Source organism: Xiphophorus hellerii, unplaced genomic scaffold, assembly GCF_003331165.1.
Source record: "Xiphophorus hellerii strain 12219 unplaced genomic scaffold, Xiphophorus_hellerii-4.1 PGA_scaffold_57__1_contigs__length_250000, whole genome shotgun sequence".
In the NCBI taxonomy this organism is placed as follows: Eukaryota; Metazoa; Chordata; class Actinopteri; order Cyprinodontiformes; family Poeciliidae; genus Xiphophorus; species Xiphophorus hellerii.
Window position 1 is genome coordinate 48,403 of NW_022587632.1, and position 21,246 is coordinate 69,648.

Genomic DNA, 21,246 nt, shown 5'->3' on the forward strand with positions numbered 1-21,246 from the left:
GTTGTACAGAGTTTTTGTTCAATGTGCCCCTTTTTAACTTTGAGCCCCTGCCCCTCCAAAGGTCTCTGCACGGCCCTGTTACCGACTGTTTCAACTGGTAAAACCAGGAGCTGAAACAGTCGGCAAGTTGATGCGGCCCAGAGACCAGGACAGAGAGCCGCTGTTCTCCGTTTCTCCTGGAGCAGATTGAACTTTACCCAGTTTTCATGTAGAAAACTTTACCCATTACTGCCTGTTTCTTTTTTTCTGTTTCTTTTTGCCGCCTGTTTCCGGTCGTTTCTGCAGCTCAGCTGTTCAATAACCGCAGAATTTTCCAGAATGTTCCGGAATTTTCCGGCTCTGGATCCCTGGTTCATCGGCTCTGATCCAGGGAACAACCTTCAGCTGTGGTTCCCAGTCCGCTGTGCTGGACTGCCTCCAGTTCCCCCAGTTTAACGGCGGAGCCAGAAAACCGCTCCCAGTCCAGCCAGCTTGTAAACCAGTTTCCTCTGCCGCTCCCGCTGCGCCCAGGCCGCCTCCCGGCCTCCGCGGCCTACTCCAATCCTTCCTGTGAGGCTCTCGGCGCGAGGGATCAGACATCGCGCCTCAGTCATTTGTCATGTTTTGTGTAGAACTGGACTCAAGCGGCTCCTTGTGCTGCAGCTGGGTGGAGCTGTGAGCGGCATGCGTCCAGAACTTCCCAGAACCGCCCAGGACCGCCCAGCCTGCAGCAGATGGTAAATATAAACACATGAGCTGCGACTCAAAGAGCTGCTTGTCCTCCGCTGGCCGGACCGGGTTCAGCAGGTAGCGGTGCCGCCGACTGCTGAGAGCCGCCGGAACAGGGTCACCATGGCAACAATACACAGAACCAGCATGTTGACCCTCAGGCAGGTTCTGGTTGGTTCTGCAATGAGTCCTCTTGTCCAGAGCAGCTTCTCCTGCAGAGAGTGACCTTTAAGTTCTTCCTCATCATGATATGAGGCAGGAGTATTTGACCTCTGACCTCCATCATTCTTCAGAGACAAAAACATCTCATCAGCTGCCAGTCTTCCCAGCACATTCAACCTGAGGTCATAGGTCAGAGCATGAAAGTCAGAGAAATTACCAAAAAACCCAGAAGTCCATCTCAGACTCTCTAGGACTCAATTAGCAGGTCAAAGGTCAAAGTCGTGACCCTGAAAGTCTCTACTCTCTAGAACCAAGATGGCTGTCGGACTGCGGTTAGAGCTGCACCGGGACGGAGGACAAGACGGCCGAGACAAAGTTCTCCAAGATGGAGGAACGCAGCAGATCATTAAAGGACTCATGGACCGCTCTGTCTATCTGACAAGACGTCCAGCCGCCATCTTGGAGAGGGCGACTGCTCCACTCAGCGTTATGAAGCGCAATGAAGGATCAGCGCATTTAATCAATAATAACTCTCTAAACAGATTTGAACCCTTTTTTACTGGAAAACTCATTCAAACAGTTATTATAGCTACATGTACAAGGATATTTATTTATTCAAGTATTTTTGAATTGTATTGACACATGGTTCAGCATATTTAAACATTCTTAGTGGGGAAAACAGAATAGGAATATAATATTCTGATATGATATATGATGAGTAATTTACAAAGCACACAGCCACTCATAAATTTTTTGAGAAGGACCTCGCTGCAGCAAACAGAAAGGGGCGGGGACGGACCTTTCCGTCAGTCCCATAAATACGTTATTATTAGTATAATTATTATAACACGGTCGGTACAGGAAATAGTGTCACTAGCGCCCCCTTCATTTCCGGAATGAAATAGTCCCATTTCCATATAAGGTATGAGACTGACAGTTGTCCGTCCCCGCCCCATTCTGTTTGCTGCAGCGAGGTGTACTTGCTTCCAAGGGGTCTTTTTGTGGGCTCCAGTGTCCCTTTTACGAAAGTAGGCTGACAGGAAACGGGGAAGGAGAGGGGGGAAGACATGCGGCAAATGTCGCCGGGTCCGGGAGTCGAACCCCCCTACGCCATCACGGCACGCCCGTCTTCCTTTCTCTTCCTTTGCTAACAGGGCTAGGCTAGGCTAGTTAGCTTATGTTATTATTTAGTTTTTCTTCTGTTTTATTCCTAAGTTGTTCGTCACAACCATGATGTGTCAATACCATAACTGACAATTTACTAAATTTTGTTGAAGTTTTGTGAACTAAATGTTTAATTTCTGTAAACTGTAAAGATTTCGTGAACCTGATGAGCTACAATATGGCCTCCTTCAGAATAACATGGTATTGAGGTAGTTTGGCATTTTGTCGACTCCATCAGTTTTTAACTGACATTGTGACTCTTTCAGTTATAATGTTGACAAATCTCACTTAAATGTGCAGTTAGTTCATTTTAATTCATTTTACATAAATGTCATTACTTCACATGTATCAAGTTTTTCTTTTTACTCACTAGTTTGTCAAAACCTTCAGTTCTGTGTTAACTCCGTCAGATGGACTTTATGTTGTTTTTTGTTTTATTTCTTTTGTTTCTTGAGAAACATTTGTCTGTAAAACTGAGTAAAAATATCACTAATAGGGTCATTAAAACATAATTTTATATTTATTTTTGTCAAATGGTGTTGACAAAGTTCTGGGTCAGGTCCATTAAAAATGTTGCAACTGGGAGCCTGCACCTTATCATCTTTACATTTCCAAAACATTATTTGTCATATTTGTGTACATAAGCTTGAGGAATAATTAAAATGGGGGCGGGGGGGTTAAAACCATTTTGTCCCACTTCTCAAGAATCATTGAAATATCTCAGACGTGACTAAATAACGATTATTACTGAATAATATATATTAGGTTATATATATTCTACCTTCAGAGTGGTTCAGCAGATTCATCCTGTGCAGTGAATCCGTTTCTCATTTCTTCATCACATCCAGTTGTAACAGCCGTAATTGTGTAGTGTCTCTTTAAGACACTCTAGTGTTGCTAGTGACGTCACAAGTATGCGCCACGGCTACTCTGTAGAGAGCGTGGGAGAAACGTGCTACGATAGGTTAGCTTTCCTTAGTAATGTTACGGGTTGTTTGGACTCTGCTAATTTGCATGTTTGATATTATAGCAGCCGTTCAACCGGGCTTGTAAGGTTGGTGAAGAGAGTTTATTAAAAGACAACACTGTGGAAATTCCCAGTACCAGTGTGGCTGTGCGTTTTTGATCGCCCAGACGAGTCTGCCGCCTCCTCTCCTCCCTTAAATACAACCCGAGCGTTACAAATGGCGCCCGAACATTTTATCTTGGACCTCAGAAGGCAGTATCTTCTACCAGCTGATGATTGAAACGTTGAGGAGATACTTTGCAAAATAGTGGATGTCCGCCATACCTCGTGGGAACGGACCAGGCTAGCCCAGACGCAGAAGACGGAGCGTTTCCATGGCAACGAGCGGATTCTTCAAAGCTGTTCTCTGTATATAATATGGTTCCCTATTAAAACCCTTCGTCGTGACAACTTTGGATCAACTGCGCTGCCTGGACGTGAGACGGATTATGCTTTATAATTTCTGAATGTGCATGTATGCACAGCGGAGTGAAGCGGAAAACCCTCATCGGCTGAGCCGCGCTGCAGGCTTTGTTTTCCCCCTGAACGATCTTTCGGAACTTTCTCACTGGACTCAGCTCTGTACCGGATCAGAGCTGCAAGACAAATTCATCTGAGAAGATACTAACTGAAGCCGTGAGTATTCGAAAAGCAAAATAAGAGAAGAGGGGACAAAGGAAAGTCTTAAACTCTGACTGAGATCGGATTAAAACAAATATACGGAAGCTATTCGTTGGACTCAGCAGCATAATTTTTTCTGGTTGAAAAAGACAAAGGAGGACAAAAAAAAACAAACAAAAAAAAAAAAACAATAATTTGAAGGTGTTCCTAACTGCTGACTTTTGATTTGACTGGGTTGAAGGTTCCTATTTGGAAACTATCTTTAAGGGTGTTTGGCTTAAAAAAAAAAAAATTCTACCCATGTGAAATTCTAAGTTTATGTCTGTGTACAGCTAAATGTGTTTCAACTTTTCACACTGCTAAAATTAATAACTAACATTCTTGGAATTATTTCTGTGTGACCAAAACTGAAGTTATTCCAGCATAACTTGCATTATACAGACTTGGGTTCACATAAGTGTGCATTATGGCTACTCATCCTGACTTGACTGATCTATGTGATGATTTGGACTTTAGGTTGCTCCCAAACCACAATGCTGCCAGACACAATACCCTTGACCTAGAACATAAAGTACAAAGTTTAAAAGAAGAGGTGGACATGCTTCAACAATGTCTACATGAATCTTTGGATCTCCAGAAAAATATTTTGGAGCGTTGGACTCAACAAGCTAAAACAGTCCCTAAAGTCCCAAGTGCTCAGGTTACTCAACCTTTCCCTCAGGCGTCATCTACTCCATATGTGCCTAGTCTACGTACCAGGAAAAAAGAGCAATACAACTCAGCACCTGACCCCACTCAGTCCATGAGGGCTCCGTCTCAGACACATTCGGATTCGCTGCAGTTAATTAATACTACCAGAGTCCTCGCTGCCGCTTTGCACCAAGCAAAATTAGAACCGACTGTGTTCACTAATGATGGTGGTCTTCATCCAGAGGAATGGCTGCAGTCTGTCAATGCTTACAAGACCTCACTGGACTTAACAGACACTCAGATTCTCAGAGAACTACCACATTTCCTAGCTAAGGGACCAAGGAAGTGGTTTAGTGTTCTCAGCTCTCATGTATCTACTTGGACTGAATTTTGTGAACTTTTCAGAACTGTGTTCTTACCTGTTGACAACCAGGAGCATATTATGAGAGGTATCTTGGACAGTTTCCAGCACCCCGAAGAACCTCTCCCAACGTTTGCAGCCCATATGCTCAGTGAGTTCAAAAGACTGAGGAACCCTCCGTCTGAGCAAGAACAGATTGACCTTATCTGTAAACATGCAGTGGAGAAGTACAGAGTGGCACTGTATGGAACACCTATCAGGTCAGTAATTGATTTGGTGCTGCGTGCCCATGAGCTACATTCTGTTCTCGGCACCAGCCCATTACAGCCATCAAGAGTCCAGATGAAAAATAGAACTGATGATGGACCCTACTGTTTTAAATGTTCCATGCCTGGTGTTACATCCCGCACATGTCCGAACTGTTCCACTGAGTATTATGGAGCTCGACATTCTACAAGATCTGCCAGAGAGCGTCCCCAAACTCCACCTGCAGAACCAAAAAGCGCTAACGTGGTGAGAGAACCAAACCCAACAGGTAGGAAGCAGGGAAACTTCAGGGGGGGGAGAGTTTTTCACAGGGCCAACCCTCCCCCCGGTCAGTAACTCCGCCCTCATTGCCTGTGTCAGTCCCAAATTCACCACCTATGCTCAATCACGTTGAAGATGGAGCTTCACAATCATCTTGGAACACTCCTTTCAGAGTTAAAGTGAACTTAAAAGGAACAGCTCTGGAGGCCACACTCGACACAGGTGCGTCGCTTTCAGCAGTAAATGCAGACTTGATACCTGAAAAGACCCAAAATGTCTCATTAAAGAATCAGTGGCATTCCCCACCCATAAGACTGGCCAACGGCACTGACTGCAATCCATTGGGAGTAACTTGGTTGACCATTGGATTTATGGGCAAGTCAGTCTATCAACGATTTGTTATAGTGCAGGGCCTGTCATCCCCCTTAGTTCTTGGGATGGACTTTATGACTCGCACTTCACTAACAATTCATGTCCCAACCAGAACAGTAATTATGGATGACAATCCCCCATTTCTGGATGAACCCTGTGAAAACGACTTTGTGGAGGCTGATCTGGAGTGTGGAACGATGACTCTGCAGAACACTCCACAGGTCTCACTTAAGGAAAAAGTTGAAGATGCTAACTTAAATTCTGCGGAAAAAGGAGGACTGTTAAAGTTGCTAGATAACTACAGTGATCTGTTTGATGGTCACCTAGGTTGCACTTCTTTGGCAGAACATGTCATCGTCACTGGGGATGCAAAGCCAGTTAACCTACCACCTTACCGCACCTCCCCAGCTAAAAAGCAAATCATTGAAGAACAAGTACAAAAGATGCTAAAGGATAACATCATTGAACCTGCATCTGGACCATGGGCAGCTCCTGTAGTCATTGTGAACAAACCCCCTCGTGAACCACGGTTTTGTGTTGACTTCCGGGGTCTAAATCAACTGACTGTGAAAGACTCTTATCCACTCCCACGCGTGGATGAATCATTGGACTTTTTATCAAGAGGAAAGTTTCTGACAACATTAGACCTTGCTCGAGGTTACTGGCAGGTCCCCATTGCTGAACAGGCTAAACCAAAGACTGCTTTCATCTCGCATTGTGGTCTGTTTCAATTCAAAGTCCTTCCTTTCGGCCTATGTAATGCCCCTGCAACTTTTCAACGACTTATGAACAATGTTCTGGCTGGCCTGATTTATAAGTCATGTGCAGTGTATCTGGATGATATTGTTGTCGCATCACCAACTTTCGAGCAGCATCTACATGACCTAGAGGAGGTCCTTAGCAGGCTTAAATCTGCTGGCCTCTCATTGAAACTGAGCAAATGTCAATTCTGCCTTACAGAACTCACCTTCCTTGGCTACCGTGTTACACCATCTGGCATTCATCCTGACCCCGACAAGGTGAGAGCTGTGACTGAGTTTAAAGTGCCAACCACTACAAAGCAGGTGCGACAGTTCCTTGGCCTAACGGGTTACTACCGCCGCTTTGTACAAGACTATGCCAGTCATGCAGAGCCACTCTTTGCTCTCACAAAAAAAGATGTGACGTTCAACTGGAATGACAAGTGCCAAGCAGCTGTGGACTTTCTAAAACATTCCATAACTTCGGCACCAGTCCTCAAGTTCCCAGATTTTACGTGTCCGTTCTTCATCCACACTGATGCATGTGATGCTGGACTTGGAGCAGCATTGATGCAGAAAGATGAGGATGGCAAAGATGTAGCTGTGGCTTTTGCTAGCCGTGCTCTGCATAAATCAGAAAAGCCCTATTCGACTCCGGAAAAAGAATGTCTGGCTGTTATCTGGGCATTGGAACATTTCCGTCCCTATGTCGAAGGTTTACATGTGACTATTTACACCGACCACAGCAGCCTCAAGTGGTTGATGTCTCGACCCAATCCCTCTGGTAGGCTTGCCAGGTGGTCTCTTCGCCTTCAGGATTTCGACTTCAGCATCATTCACAAACCTGGAGAACGTAATAAGGTGCCTGATGCCCTTTCACGTAACCCCCTCCCTGATGTGGATGCACCTATTGATCTTCTTCCTCCCTATGCCATGATCGGAAGCATGGATCTTCGTGCTCTGCCTTCTGTAATTGTGTCTGACCGTCCTCATGTTCGTCAGTTGCAGCTGGAGGACCCAGTCACAGGCACCTTGCTCCGTCAACTCGAAAATGACCAACAGAGGGAGGAGGATAACCAAGATCTGCAACAGTACATTGTACAAGATGGACTCTTATATTTCATTGATCCAAAAACAAAGTGTGGTCTTCACCCACTCAAGCAGATTAAACTTTTTGCTCCTACTGCACTCCGTAGTTATCTGCTCAAGTATTACCATGATCATCCTACAGCCGGACATCTAGGCATTGCAAAAACTCTGGCACGCTTGCGTCTCAGATTCTTCTGGCCAAACATGAACTCTGATGTAAAAAAATATGTGGTGTCATGTTGTTCATGCCAAACCACTAAGCCAACTCAGAGAAAACCAGCAGGTCTTATGGTCCCAATCCAACCACAGAGACCATGGGAGTACACGGGTGTGGACTACATTGGCCCACTACCCCGCACTCAAAGGGGAAATGCATATATCCTTGTTTTTGTGGACTATTTCTCCAAATGGATTGAAGTGAGCACTGTGAGGGAAGCAACAGCTCAAGTTGCTGCTAATAAGTTCATCACCGATATATTTGCCCGACATGGTTCTCCATCCTACCTTATTTCAGACAGGGGAACACCTTTCATCAGTGAACTGTTTGAGCATGTTGTGTCAAAACTTGGAACTGAGCACAGACTGACAACTGCCTACCATCCCCAAACTAATGCAACTGAACGTGTGAATCGCACACTGAAAACAGCCATTCGAGCATATATTGAGGATAAGCACACTTCATGGGACAAATATCTTCCCCAGATCTGTTTTGCACTGCGTACTGCACCTCATGAGAGTACAGGTTTGAGCCCATCAATGATGCTCTATGGACGGGAGTTGGACACTCCCTTGGACCTCATCACTCAGCCGTCGTGGGAAGGAATGGACGACCCTGAGACTTCTTACTCGGATCACCTGAGAGCTTCGATTCAAGATGCTCATGACCATGCTCGTACGGTTCTCGCAGAAAGTCATACAAGGCGAAAGCATTACTATGATCTAAGACGACGCCCAGTCTCTTTTAAAGTTGGAGATTTGGTCAGAGCAAAATCACACCCAAAGTCAGATGCATCAACTAACTTTTCGGCAAAGCTAGCCCCTCTCTACACGGGTCCCTACCGTGTCTACAAAAAGATGTCTGATGTGAACTATTGTCTAACCAAAGCAGACACTGGAGAGAAAGCTGGAGTATTTCATGTCGCAAACCTTCAACCATTCTACACCTGGGCTACAGCTCCATCTGACAAACACTCAAGGCGAAAGGCTTCTGCAGATTTGGATTTCAGTTTACAAGACAGCAGCTTGCCCCCTGCTGTTTTGGACCCAGAGCCTGACTGTGATGTTGTCACCACTGCTATGGTCTCTGGCGACGTCCCAGCTGAAACTGACTTTGACTACATTGACCCTGTTTCACCCTTTTTGGACCAAAACTCTGTTCAAGACACTGACACTGCTTTGGAGACAGATGTTAACAGTTCGCCCCCTGATAACAACGGGTGTGCTGTTGGGGTTTCTTATAACTTTAGACCAAGACGTGTTCCGAGGGTCACCACTGACTGGTCAGTCCACAAGTGGACCAACCCTTTTCATACTTCCAGGTTTGACCTGAAGTGACCTTATTTGCATTTTATGTTTCTTTGTGTTCATTGATGTTATGACTGTTGTTTAAGTTCTGTACGGGTCATGTTTGAATGTTTCTTACATATCGTTCAGTGATTCAAAAAAAAAAAAAAAAAAAAAAAGTACAAAATGGGAATTTCATTTTGTAATTGTCCTGAATGCTCTAAGTCTATTTTCGTTTTACAATGTTTGTCCAAGTAGACATTCACTTTGTTGGAAACTGTCATGTATGCCGGCTTTTCAATATTGTGCTGTATATTCCCAGTTTACTTTTAACAGTTTCTCTATGTATGGAGACTGGTGAAGTATTGACTGTGCCTTTGCTGTGTTCGGCTGAGGGCAGCCTTTTTTTGACCGGGGGGGAATATGTAACAGCCGTAATTGTGTAGTGTCTCTTTAAGACACTCTAGTGTTGCTAGTGACGTCACAAGTATGCGCCACGGCTACTCTGTAGAGAGCGTGGGAGAAACGTGCTACGATAGGTTAGCTTTCCTTAGTAATGTTACGGGTTGTTTGGACTCTGCTAATTTGCATGTTTGATATTATAGCAGCCGTTCAACCGGGCTTGTAAGGTTGGTGAAGAGAGTTTATTAAAAGACAACACTGTGGAAATTCCCAGTACCAGTGTGGCTGTGCGTTTTTGATCGCCCAGACGAGTCTGCCGCCTCCTCTCCTCCCTTAAATACAACCCGAGCGTTACACAGTCTTTAAGAAACATTCAGAACAAAAACGGGAGATTTGGGAGCTATCTTACTTTGTACAGAGTGAAATAATATAATATAAATAATAGTCATGTGAATATAACATATATTACAATAATAATATATTTATAATAATATTGTTTTATTTCTGATGCACTCTTGTGTCAGATCATCTAAATTAATGTTAGGGACTAATTACAACTTAACTTTAAGATTGACTAAATCTGGGTGAGCCTTCCTAGCGGGGCTGAACCCGGTGTTACCCGAGCTAATATCAGCCGGTGGACATAAACACAGTATAGTAATATTAACTAATCATAAAATATAAACGGTAATTTGTCCATCCTACTTGTGAAAAGTTATCTGAAGGAAAACCAGGGTGTTTCCTCCAGAATCTCATCTGAGAGCAGAAACAGAGAAACGGATCCAATCTGGAAACGATCCGACAACCATCGGAACCGACGCAACGCGGGTGTGTGTGTGTGTGTGTGTGGGTGCGTGTGTGGGCGTGTGTGTGTGTGTGTGTGTGTGTGTGTGGTTTATGGGGTGTTTCCATGCCAGGATTACCCAGGATTCCAGAGCCGGTGCCAGACGGAGGGAAACCCTCATGAAAACAAACAGGGAACGCCCGGCAGCAGCTGCTCCAGGTCCTAAAGACAGTCATATTCAGGCAGCAGCTGATGGAAGAATGTCGAACTCAGAGCAGAGCTGAAGTTTTGATCCGGTCCCTGTCAGAACCGGCTCCTTCCTTCATCTTCTTCCTCCTGATCAAAGATGATTTGTTCTTCGCCGGGTTCAGACTGCAGCTCTGCAGCTTCCAGCTGTGTTAACGCAACACCAGCTATGACTGCAGAGAAGCAGCTACTGCTGTCCGTCAACCTGAAAGGGTCCACTTCTAGCTGCTAGCACACCTAGCTAACGCCAGCCTGACACGGACCACTGCTAACTGCTAGCAATGCTAGCTAACGCCAGCCTGACATGGACCACTGCTGGCTGCTAGCCGAGCAGCTAACGGCTCCTGACTCCGATGTAGCGCGCAGAATGCCTAAGCTCTTCTCGTCCATCGCAGCTTTATTCACAGTATGTGGTGGCTGGGTGGCAATAATAGCTTAGCATGATAAATTTAGGTGCTTCGGTTTTAAGATGTCTTTGTATTAAACATTAGAACTGTCCTCAGAGGAGCAGGCTGCAGCTAAAGCCAGCTATCGAGTTTGGTCAGTTAAAACCTCATTCAGGGGAGTGTTGTCATCACCAATACTTCTGTAAGGTTGAGCTTATCTCTTGGCATTTTATATCGTTTTCATGCCACTGAGTTACATAGTTTTCAAAATGTCCCAAAACATCCTGCTAGCTAGCTAATGGCAGCTAAGCTAAATGTGGCTAAAGGCTAACTAAAACAAAACTATTTCAGCGGACTCTCAGAATCTATTGATATTATTTACAGTGTCTCTAAACAGCAAAACATTTGATATTTTTACAGTTTTTACCTTCATTAGTTTTAGTTTCTTCATCATTTTATCTTTTTCTCTGTGGTTTTAGTCGTGTATTACCAGATTAGCAAGTTTGTAGACTGAAGTATTTAACTGTAAAACGGAATTCTTTCCTGTTAATAAAATCACGTATATTTATGAGGCGTCTTTATATTTGAATCTTCCAGATCTGTCTCCCATCCAGCAGCTGAATTTCTTTCCGTGATTTAATGTTTTTTACTTGAATCTTAAAGTTAATTATCATAAGCTTTTGTCTTCATTTTGCTAAAATATTATCCTTCATCCTGTTTTCTGCTCTGAAATTGCCTCTCTTCTTTTCACATATTTTTGCTGTGAAGGTCTCAGTGATAAATGGAGAAGGATATGAAAAGGTCAAGAGGTCAGCGTCTCCATTCCCTCTGACGGCTCCACAGCCGGAAGTTTTCAATTCCCGTCCTCACAAAGCAAACAATAAGCCGGTTTCTCCGTTGCCATGGTGACTAAGAATCCGATCTCTATGATGCTCTGCCTCCACCCAAAACTTCCTCCACCCAACTGTAGCTCCACCCAACTCCTCGTGAAGCGCCGCTGAAGCTAATCAGGCTAATTACTGTTTATAAACCTCAGCTGAACATCTGGGAGCCGAAACTGAGCAGCAGGGTCTGCATCCACATCACACACACACACCCACCCACACACACACTGTTATGATCATTCCTCTTCTCAACAGGCAATGGAAACTTCTGCTGGGTTAAAAATACGCCGCAGTAATTTGCTCCACATGTGGCGCTCTGGCAGAGAGACCATATTTTGCGGGGGTGGGGGGGGTTCCTGGGGTTTCTCCAAAAGCAAAGGGAGACACACACACAAACCCACACCCACAACCCCCCCCCCACACACACACACAGAGCTGCAGCTCTTCCTCTTACCTTGAGCCTTTTCCACAAACAGCACCTTGGAGTCGTGCTGGAAGTTGAGTCCGTCCAGCACCATGGTGCCCCCCCCGGGGGCCGGGCTCGTCTCCAGGCTCTGCTTGTCCACCAGCGGCAGCTCCTGCGCCGACCTCTGGGCTGCGGGGGGAGACGGGAACCCGGTCACGGCTCATCCACACCCACTCCCCATGCGGGCCTGAGCATCCAGAGCGCTGTGCGGCTGCAGGCTCTGCTCTACATGTGCTGCTAACTTTGCCTCACTGGTTTCTGCTGGAAAGCCCTCTGGACCTTTACTGGGTCCCACCAAGGCGCCCAGTCAAAGTCCAGCCTCCAGATGTTGGTTTAAGGTTCAGGGGGTTTCCTTCAACCCTTCTGCTTATGATGAAGTTCTCCATGTTTGGAAACCTGTGGGTTCCTCTGCGGCTCAGAGCGGAACTGAGGAACGAACAGCGGCTCGTTTCACCGCTGACATCACAGAGGTCAACTCCCAGTGCTGAAGGTCAGCTGGAGTCCAGGAAAAATTCACTGAGTTTTACTCTTAAGGGTCCAGAAGAACCTCAGTCAGCTCAACATGTTCTTCTACCAACACATCACTGATTATCTGGTACCAACAATCTAAAATCTAAAATCTGACTGAGAGGGAAACCTCGCCTGCTTTAGCTAACCGCTAAGCGCTAAAACAGTTCAAGCTGCTGCCTGCCTGTTTCCTGTCTGACGTGAGTCTAGACAGGAAACCGCAGAGCATCGTGTATCACCTATGATAAACTTCCTGTTCTGAATAGTGTGGAAGTGTTGGGATTCACAGTGTCCCGCTGTGTCAGGAAGGGCGTGTTACTTTGGCTGATCCATTTCCTCATTTCACACATTTTCATGTTTAAGGATCATCTGAGTCTAGAGGTTCAGAGAGTTCTTCTGGAGTTTCAACCAGGACTGGACCGGTTTGGACCAGATTAGACTAGATTAGGCTGGTCTAGACCGATTTGGACTGAACTGGACCGGTTTGGACTATGTTAAACCAGACTGGACTGGTTTGGCTGCAGAGGACAGAACTATGGTGACTCACAGCACTCGATGGGGTTGGATGCGACCTGCAGAGAGACGGTCCTGCCGCCCGGCTGGGTGACGTGAACCCGGAACACCATCCGAACGCGCGTGTTCTTCCGGCCGATGTCCGTCTCGCCCTTCCTCAGCTCGATGTCGGAGTTACGGAGCTTCAGGATTCCCGCGCAGTCGATTCTGTCGGGAGAGAAACTCAGTGAGGTGTGAGATCGCACATCAGCACCAACAGATCTTCCTTCCTGGATCTGCTTGGGGATGGAAATGTTTTTCCTGGAGTTTCCCCCCGTCTGACTGCTGCTCCCATCAAACTGCTTTCATTCTGCGAGTCGCTCCAAACAGTCTCTGGCTTTTCGGCTGTGGAGCCGCTCCATGGTGCATTCCTTAAAGGCTACTTCATGTCAACTTTTGCACACATTTCAACACTCCCTACATTCTTGTCTGCAGCTCTGGTGAAGCAATCAGGTGTGGAAGCCGAGAGCCGAGTCCTGCAGACACAGATCGACGGTCTGAAGGCCGGGTTACGGGTTAGGCCGGACTTTCCCAATAGATTTCATATTCAAACCAGTTGGCAATGATCCGGATCCATCAGAATTCTGTCCTGGATCACTTTACGAAACACCAACGGCTCAAACAGAAACCATGCAGCGAAGTCTGGAGACGTTGGTGTTAAACCCAGAAAGGACCAGACCGGACCGGATCCTCCTCATCTCCCCTCTTATCCTACCCATGCTCTTCATCAGCCCACTCATCATCATAATCCCTCCTCATCCTGAGGCAGCTTTAACTTGTTAGCTGCTGGTTTTTAATTCTACTTCCTGTTTCTACTCACATGGCGCGCATGTCGTTCTCTGGCAGCAGCGGGATCTCCAGCACCTTGGTGTTGTTGTGCAGGACTTCGTGGCTCGGCGTGGACACCGTCTTTCCCGTGATGCGGTGGACCTGGTAGAAGGCGTGGGGCCTCAGCAGCCGGTCGTCAGCCGTGCCGATGAAGAGCTGTAGGGTCAGAGGTTCGCTCTCCATGTAGCCGTGGAGCTGAAAGGACAGAGAAGAGTGGCGGTTAGGAACCAGGACTTCCTGTCTCCACGTCTCTAACAAATGTTGAAAGCTGGGTTGTTGTGGTAGAACCGAACGCTGCTTTGAACAGAAACAGAACCTCCATGAACTGTTGCTGTGTTCCTCCATGATGCTATTTGGTCTCCAGGTGATTGCCTGTACTAGCCTAGCCGTTGCCTTCCTGAGCTATTACGCACGATTCTCATCTCTCTTCAGTCCTCTGTCTGGAATTTTTCCCATTGAAGTGGATTCCCTCCAGTAGATTTTCCACTGGGCCAATCGGCGAACAGAAGAAGTTATGAATGATGCCGTGCGTTTTCTGTAGTCTGCCTGTAGTTTTAGCGATGGTGGCGGAAGATGTTCAGTCTGTGTTGGTCAATATTCAAACATTGAACTTATATAAACAGCTGCATCGCTCTGATTGGCTCTTCTCTCTTTAGGGGATGATGGTTGTTTGCAGCGCAGGCAACTTTCTTTTTTTTTTTTTTTTACCCCTCCAGGGGGTCTTTTTTGTGGGCTCTAGAGTCCCATTTTTACGAAGTAGGCCGACAGGAAAGGGGGAAGGAGAGGAGGGAAGACATGCGGTAAACATCGCCGGGTCCGGGAGTCGAACCCACGACAGCCGCGTCGAGGACTTGAGGCCTCCAAATGTGGGTCGCACTAACCCCTACGCCACCACGGCATGCCCCCGCAGGCAACTTTCTTGGCTCTGAACTGGCGCTTTGCAAAACTGACAGGCAAACATTAGCACTGGGTAACATTTAAAACCTCAACAGAGTTCACAGGAAGTGAAGTGTCAGGGTCCTGTGGACGAAGCAAAGCCAGCGGCTTGTTTTAGCTGCTAGCCCTGAAGCAAAGACGTTCTTGTGTCCAGCAGTCAGACTCTGCTGGTCATGGAGCTTTAACTCTTTAGCAACAACCAGCAACTAAGGTTTATTCACAGACTCCTTCTGTCTGAGCTGCAACCTGAACCAGAACCAGAACCTGAGGTTTTTCTTCCCATCTGATCTGAGTCATGACTTTAATAAAGACGCTGCTGCAGCTCCGAAGATTGTTTGGTGCAATTTTATTTTCTTTAAATGATCACCTCCAGAAGAAAAACTGGCCCCTGGAGCCTCACTGCGGGCCCCTGGAGCCTCACTGCGGGCCCCTGGAGCCTCACTGCGGGCCCCTGGAGCCTCTCTGCGGGCCCCTGGAGCCTCACTGCGGGCCCCTGGAGCCTCACTGCGGGCCCCTGGAGCCTCACTGCGGGCCCCTGGAGCCTCTCTGCGGGCCCCTGGAGCCTCACTGCGGGCCCCTGGAGCCTCACTGCGAGCCCCTGGAGCCCGCAGTGAGGCTCCAGGGGTCCAGAGCAGGTCCAGTCGGAGCAAGAGGAACGGTTTGGAACCAGCGGCTGGTTTTACCGGCTACAGGAGGTAAAATGCTAGCATTAGCATTATCAACATTGATTATTCTAAAGGACTTCTCAGTTTATTTGATTTAACCTTTTATTCAATTCATAAATCCTTCATTTTTTCCAAAGGGACATGAAATGTTGGACCTCTCTGCTAGCGCTCATTAGCTGCATTCCCATCGGCTGTTTAATTGCCCAAAATGGATGAAAATAAATCTGCTTAATGGATTGGAGACGCACACATTTGTAAAGAAACTCGGTTAACATGTTTTAATAGATTTTGGTGCTGAGGTTAGGCTATTTATTGAAATTAGTGACTGAGGAGTCAGCAGACGGATTTTACTGCTGGTGGAAAACAAGAAGACGACGACAGGAAGTGGCAGGAGGATGACGGCACGGCTTGTTTTTAATGACTTATTGCATCAACAAACTTATTCACATGAAATTTTTATTTGATTTCTTATGTAATGGAAACACCTTGATTGTGAAATTGTTTTTTCAACATCAGCAAAATATTAACGCAATTCTGCAAACGTTTGTAATGAAGGGCAGTAAATGTTGCAGCGTATCTGGACAGGCCTCTGACTGAAGACACTGTGCTGATATGCTAACATGCTAGCAGAGATGATAGCGACACGTCCTGGATGACTGCAGCAGCTGTTAGCAGCTCTGCTGATCCACTTCGTTTGCTTTTGCTGCTCTGTCAGAAACACGTTGGAGTCAAAGATCTGATCCAGAGATCAAGATGGACGGAAGAGACGGTTGGAACTTCCTCCTCTCTCGGCATCCAAGGCGCCTCCTTTCAACTCCTCTGGGGTTAGGGGTCAAAGTTCAGGCGGTATCTGGGCTTTGAGATGCTAATCGGCTGCTCCCAGTTAGAAAAGCAATACCTTGTTGCCATGGTTATGCATCAGCAGAACCTGAGGGAATATTGTCCAAACTGCAACGATTCAACCAGAAAATGATGAAATTTAGTGTGAAACAGAACCAATCAGAACCAAAGGAGCAGTTCCCTCACGCTGTCACCAGGAGGCGCTGTTCCAGAGAAATATATCATGTCTGCAGGTATTTCAATGGATGTTGGACGTTTCATTCCTCCATATTCTGCAGTAGGATAGTGACTCCTCCTCAGTCCTCTGCATAACCCCACGTGAAACAGAACTAAAGCTTCAGAGACGAGAGCAACTGCGGTCAGCCCAGCAGCCCGGGGCTGCGGCCCCCCCGAGCCCACCACAGGAGCAGGGCTGAGTCAGCGCTGCGGTTAGCTGCCGCCTCCTCCGCAGGACGCCATGATGTCAGCCGGGCGGGAAGCGGCCTAAACAAAGGGTGGTCTGTGTGGCGGAAGGGGGGGGGGGGGGGGGGGGGGAAGCTAGGAGCCCGTCATTAAATCGTTAGCACCTTCTCAGGAACACGAGCCGAGCGTCGGCCGCTTGCTGGGAAATGTCTTCGTTTCCAGATGTTTCAGCCGCTGCAGAAAAACTTCTGGACTGAGAGGCTCTAGAACAGAACCGTCCTGTTACGACCCATGTGGACTCAGAGTTTCCTGTTCTGGAGGTCTGAGCTCCGTTTGTGTGAGATCTGGCTTCCATCTGTCCATGAATGAATGAATGAATGAATGATGCATTCACACACAGGCAGCCTGCTCCCATCCAGACTGAGGTAAAGTGGTCAGATGTTCTGCTTGGGTCTGGACTGCAGCGGGATTCAAACCAGGAAGTTTTTACTGCAGCAGCTCCAAAGGCTGCGTCACTTCACCTGGACGGTAACCCTGGGTTACCGTGACTCCATGTTGGCTCCATGTTGACAGCAGCAAGTTGTTGCAAACAGACTTCAAACAATAATTTTTCTACTTTCTGTTCATCAAATTTCAGGTGTTTCAAACAGTTTTCTTGAGTTTTCTAGTTCTGTACCTCAAGAAATATTTCAGCAGCATTCAGAGTTTTTCATTAGTATTTATATATTTCAGCAGTATTCATAAGGCTCATTTCTGAAGCTCTATTTTCTTGTAGCTGTTTAATTAGCGTCTGCCTGTGAAGCTGCTTGGAATGTCTCAAGCCGTTTTCAGAGTCCACTGCTTCACTTTCCCCAGAACCGAGGAGACGGGTTTATAGCCGGACCATGACTCAGCTCCCGCGGCCCGCCGCATTTCTGTCTGCGCCGCTCAGAGATGTCATGGAAAACCGTGAGTCACCGTCGTCTGGACAGGAAGCGGACGGGTCCGCCTCACGACGGGCGCAGAGACCGAACCGGACCTGCCGTCAGAACAAACAAACCCGAGGAATACAGACCTGGACCGCCGGGTGTCCCCCGGCCAGCGCCTTCACCGCACCGCGGCTGCCCTCCGTCTCGTAGTGCGCCCGGTGGTGCGACTTGGGCTGGACGTGGATCTGCAGGCTGTAGGCGCCGGAGCTGCTGGGCAGCTGCCAGTCCAGCGCCGGCAGAGACGGGCTGGAACCGGGCAACAGGAGGGAGAGGATCAGAACCGGGCCAGGAGATGGACCTGTGTTCTGGTCTCCTGACCCTCCAGCCTGTCCAGGTTGCTGGTTGAACGCCGGCCTTACCTGAGGAACTGCTTGGGCTTCGTCCAGCCGAACGGGTTCTGAGGAACATCCAGGAAGTAGCCTTCCTTCTTCAGGGCCGGGCATTCGTCCTGCTGTGGCTCCAGCTTCAGGCTGACGGTGGGGCTGAGCTCCAGGCTGGTTCTCCGGGCCTTTATGGGGACGCCGTCGCCGAGGTCGGCCATGCCGTCGGTGGAGAGGGCGTTGATGGCGGCCAAGATGGCGGAGTTGGTGTACTGGTTGGTGATGGGCAGCCAGCTGTCCTCCGCCAGGCTGAGGCGGGGCGAGACGCGGGGCGAGGGGTCGGGGGGCGGCGGCGGGAAGCCGTTCAGACTGTACTTCCTCTTGGCTCCGCAGGGCGAGCCGGGCCCGGACCCTCGTGGCACCGTCCAGCCATCGTCTGTCGCATCAGCGCGGGGGGAGGTGGCGGCGGCGTCCTCTGGCAGGGCCAGGGTGGAGCCCTTCGGGGACACGGAAGGGGACTGCCAGGGCGAGTTCTGGGGCGAGTTGTCGTAGTTGTAGGAGAAGCCGGACTCGAAAGAGGCGTCCGAGAGCCCGCTGCGGGACGACACGCTGCTGGCCGGGCTCAGGCAGCTGGGGTCGCGGTAGAGGTCGGCGCCGGGTAGCGGCAGCGTCACGATGGAGGCGACCTGCCGGGCGGCTGGGATGCCGCCCCGCTGCGGCTCGTCCTCGGACGACTGGCCGTAGGCCGTGATCTCGATGCGGGGGCCCTCCAGGGCCGCGCTGACGTCCGGGCGCACCGGCGGGTAGAAGCCGGCCGACTGCGGGTCGTCACGGGGGTCAAAGGTCTCAGGCTCCGCCACGGACACGGAAATGGTGGGGCTGGACTGGAGAAACTGGGAGGCCAGAGGGCCGGAGAGGCTGACGCTGGGCGAGAAGCCGAAGGCATCTGGAGGGAGAGCAGGGAGACGTTAGCATCTCCATGGAAACCAGCGCTAAGGAAAACACGGTGGCAGCAGTATCATGCTCAGGGCTCAAACTAAGCTAATAATGACTCTGATAGAAATGTTACAATGAGGTCCGGTTCAGAACCCAGACTGAACAGAACCGCAAACTGCTGAAAACTGAAGCCAACTTCACATCCGACCAGCAAGGTTCCGGGTCCAGACGGTTCCGACCAGCCTCATGCCTGTCTGGTCCAAACAAAGCATCAGCCACTCTGACACGTCAGGAAAGGTTCGGGACCATTTTCAACCGAACCACGCCCACTGGGACCGGATCAGCCCCAGGTTCAGCTCCAGGTGGAATCCAACTGGGTTTTCCAGAACCAACCAGAACCGGGTCCAAAGAGTCCAAACTCCAGACAGGAAAAGGTGAACTCACCTTCCTCTGCAGATTTCATCTCCTCTGTGGTAAAAGTTCAGATCCTCCATACAGGAGCTGCTCCAGCTGCTGCGTGGTTCGAACCGGGTCAGAACCACGGCATCTGCTCCGAACCAGAACAAAGTCCAAAAGCAGAAAAACTCTCCGCTGGCAGAAAACAGGCGGTCGGTTCCTGGCTCTCTCTATCCCGGGCGGAGCGGGACCGGGACCGGGACCGGGCCGGGGGATCCTGGCTGCGCGGCTCGCTGTGACGCACTGAGAAACTCCTGCGCTTATAAACCCGGGGATCACCCCGAGCCGCTCCGCGCTCTGACGCAGCAGGCGCGCACGCGCCAAATGCCTCCGCACGCACCCAGAGGAGGAGGAAGAGGAGGAGGAGGAAGGGAGAGTCCTCATCCCCAGATAACCGGGCCGCATTTCTCTTTTCGGATCGTCTTTCCTGAAGCACCTTGGAAAACTCCGTCATTATTTTAACCGTGTAACTTTAAGACCGGGAGCCCCGCCTCCTTATTTCTTCTTCTGTGGTATTGTAGTTACCCCTTTTGTCAGGTCCTGTTCATTTTTTATCTCAATATATCCGGTTTATTTATAGGTTTAGCTCAGTGTTTGCTATTGTAACAAATAAATCTATTTCATAATGTCAATATTTAAGTGAACTTCTGATCAATCAATCAATCAATCAATCAAATTTTATTTGTATAGCACATTTCAGCAGCAAGGCATTTCAAAGTGCTTTACATCATAACAAACACAGAATCACAATGCAATATAGAATCAATCATTAAGTCAAGTTACATCAATAAATTTTCTGATCGTGAGGACTTACCTGTAGTTTGCTTTAGGACTTCCTGTTTCCCGTAGGACTTCCTGTTTCCCGTTTGTTCAAATCGGACCGCGCCGCGACCCGATCCGATGAAACCAGAACATCGCAGAAATGATCCAGTTACACATGATCAGGAGTTCGGAGCAGCGGCGCCACAGAGCCAACGTTTCAAACTGTGCAAAACTCTTAGGTCATCTTGATATTGTCCAGTTGGTCCAGTTCGACCCGGTCAGCCTTCAGAACGGTTCTGGACCGACTCATGTCAGCAATGTTGCAGTTCTGGTCGACCTGATAGATTTTTACCTGGTTCCCACCTGGTTCCTAACTGGTTCCCAACTGGTTCCAGACTGGTTCCCACCTGGTTCCTAACTGGTTCCAGACTGGTTCCTAACTGGTTCCCAATTGGTTCCGGACTGACTCCTAACTGGTTCCCACCTGGTTCCCAACTGGTTCCCAACTGGTTCCAGACTGGTTCCCACCTGGTTCCTAACTGGTTCGCAATTGGTTCCCACCTGGTTCCTAACTGGTTCCAGACTGGTTCCCACCTGGTTCCTAAAGGGTTCCAGACTGGTTCCTAACTGGTTCCCAATTGGTTCCGGACTGACTCCTAACTGGTTCCAGACTGGTTCCTAACTGGTTCCCACCTGGTTCCTAACTGGTTCCCAACTGGTTCCAGACTGGTTCCTAACTGGTTCCCAATTGGTTCCGGACTGACTCCTAACTGGTTCCCACCTGGTTCCCAACTGGCTCCAGACTGGTTCCTAACTGGTTCCCAATTGGTTCCGGACTGACTCCTAACTGGTTCCCACCTGGTTCCCAACTGGCTCCAGACTGGTTCCTAACTGGTTCCCAATTGGTTCCGGACTGACTCCTAACTGGTTCCAGACTGGTTCCTAACTGGTTCCCAACTGGT

General features: G+C 48.4%; 1 protein-coding gene and 1 long non-coding RNA gene across 2 annotated transcripts in view; one reads left to right on the forward strand and one right to left on the reverse strand.

The window, feature by feature from the left end:
* The window catches only part of LOC116716437 (nuclear factor of activated T-cells, cytoplasmic 1-like), a 29,816-nt gene extending 9,685 nt beyond the window's left edge, over window positions 1-20,131 (reverse strand). The window contains exons 1-6 of the mRNA XM_032557280.1: window positions 19,511-20,131; window positions 18,170-19,076; window positions 17,897-18,056; window positions 13,992-14,194; window positions 13,167-13,339; window positions 12,101-12,241 (exon numbers count right to left, since the gene is read on the reverse strand). Coding sequence (XP_032413171.1) covers window positions 12,101-12,241; window positions 13,167-13,339; window positions 13,992-14,194; window positions 17,897-18,056; window positions 18,170-19,076; window positions 19,511-19,529 — 1,603 coding nt within the window. The 5' untranslated portion in view covers window positions 19,530-20,131. The remainder of the gene's footprint in view (window positions 1-12,100; window positions 12,242-13,166; window positions 13,340-13,991; window positions 14,195-17,896; window positions 18,057-18,169; window positions 19,077-19,510) is intronic.
* LOC116716440 (uncharacterized) lies at window positions 1,891-20,609 on the forward strand. Its single transcript, XR_004338482.1, has 3 exons — window positions 1,891-2,606; window positions 9,267-9,279; window positions 20,600-20,609. It is a non-coding gene; the product is annotated as an uncharacterized LOC116716440 (long non-coding RNA).
* The last annotated feature ends 637 nt before the right edge of the window (window positions 20,610-21,246 follow it).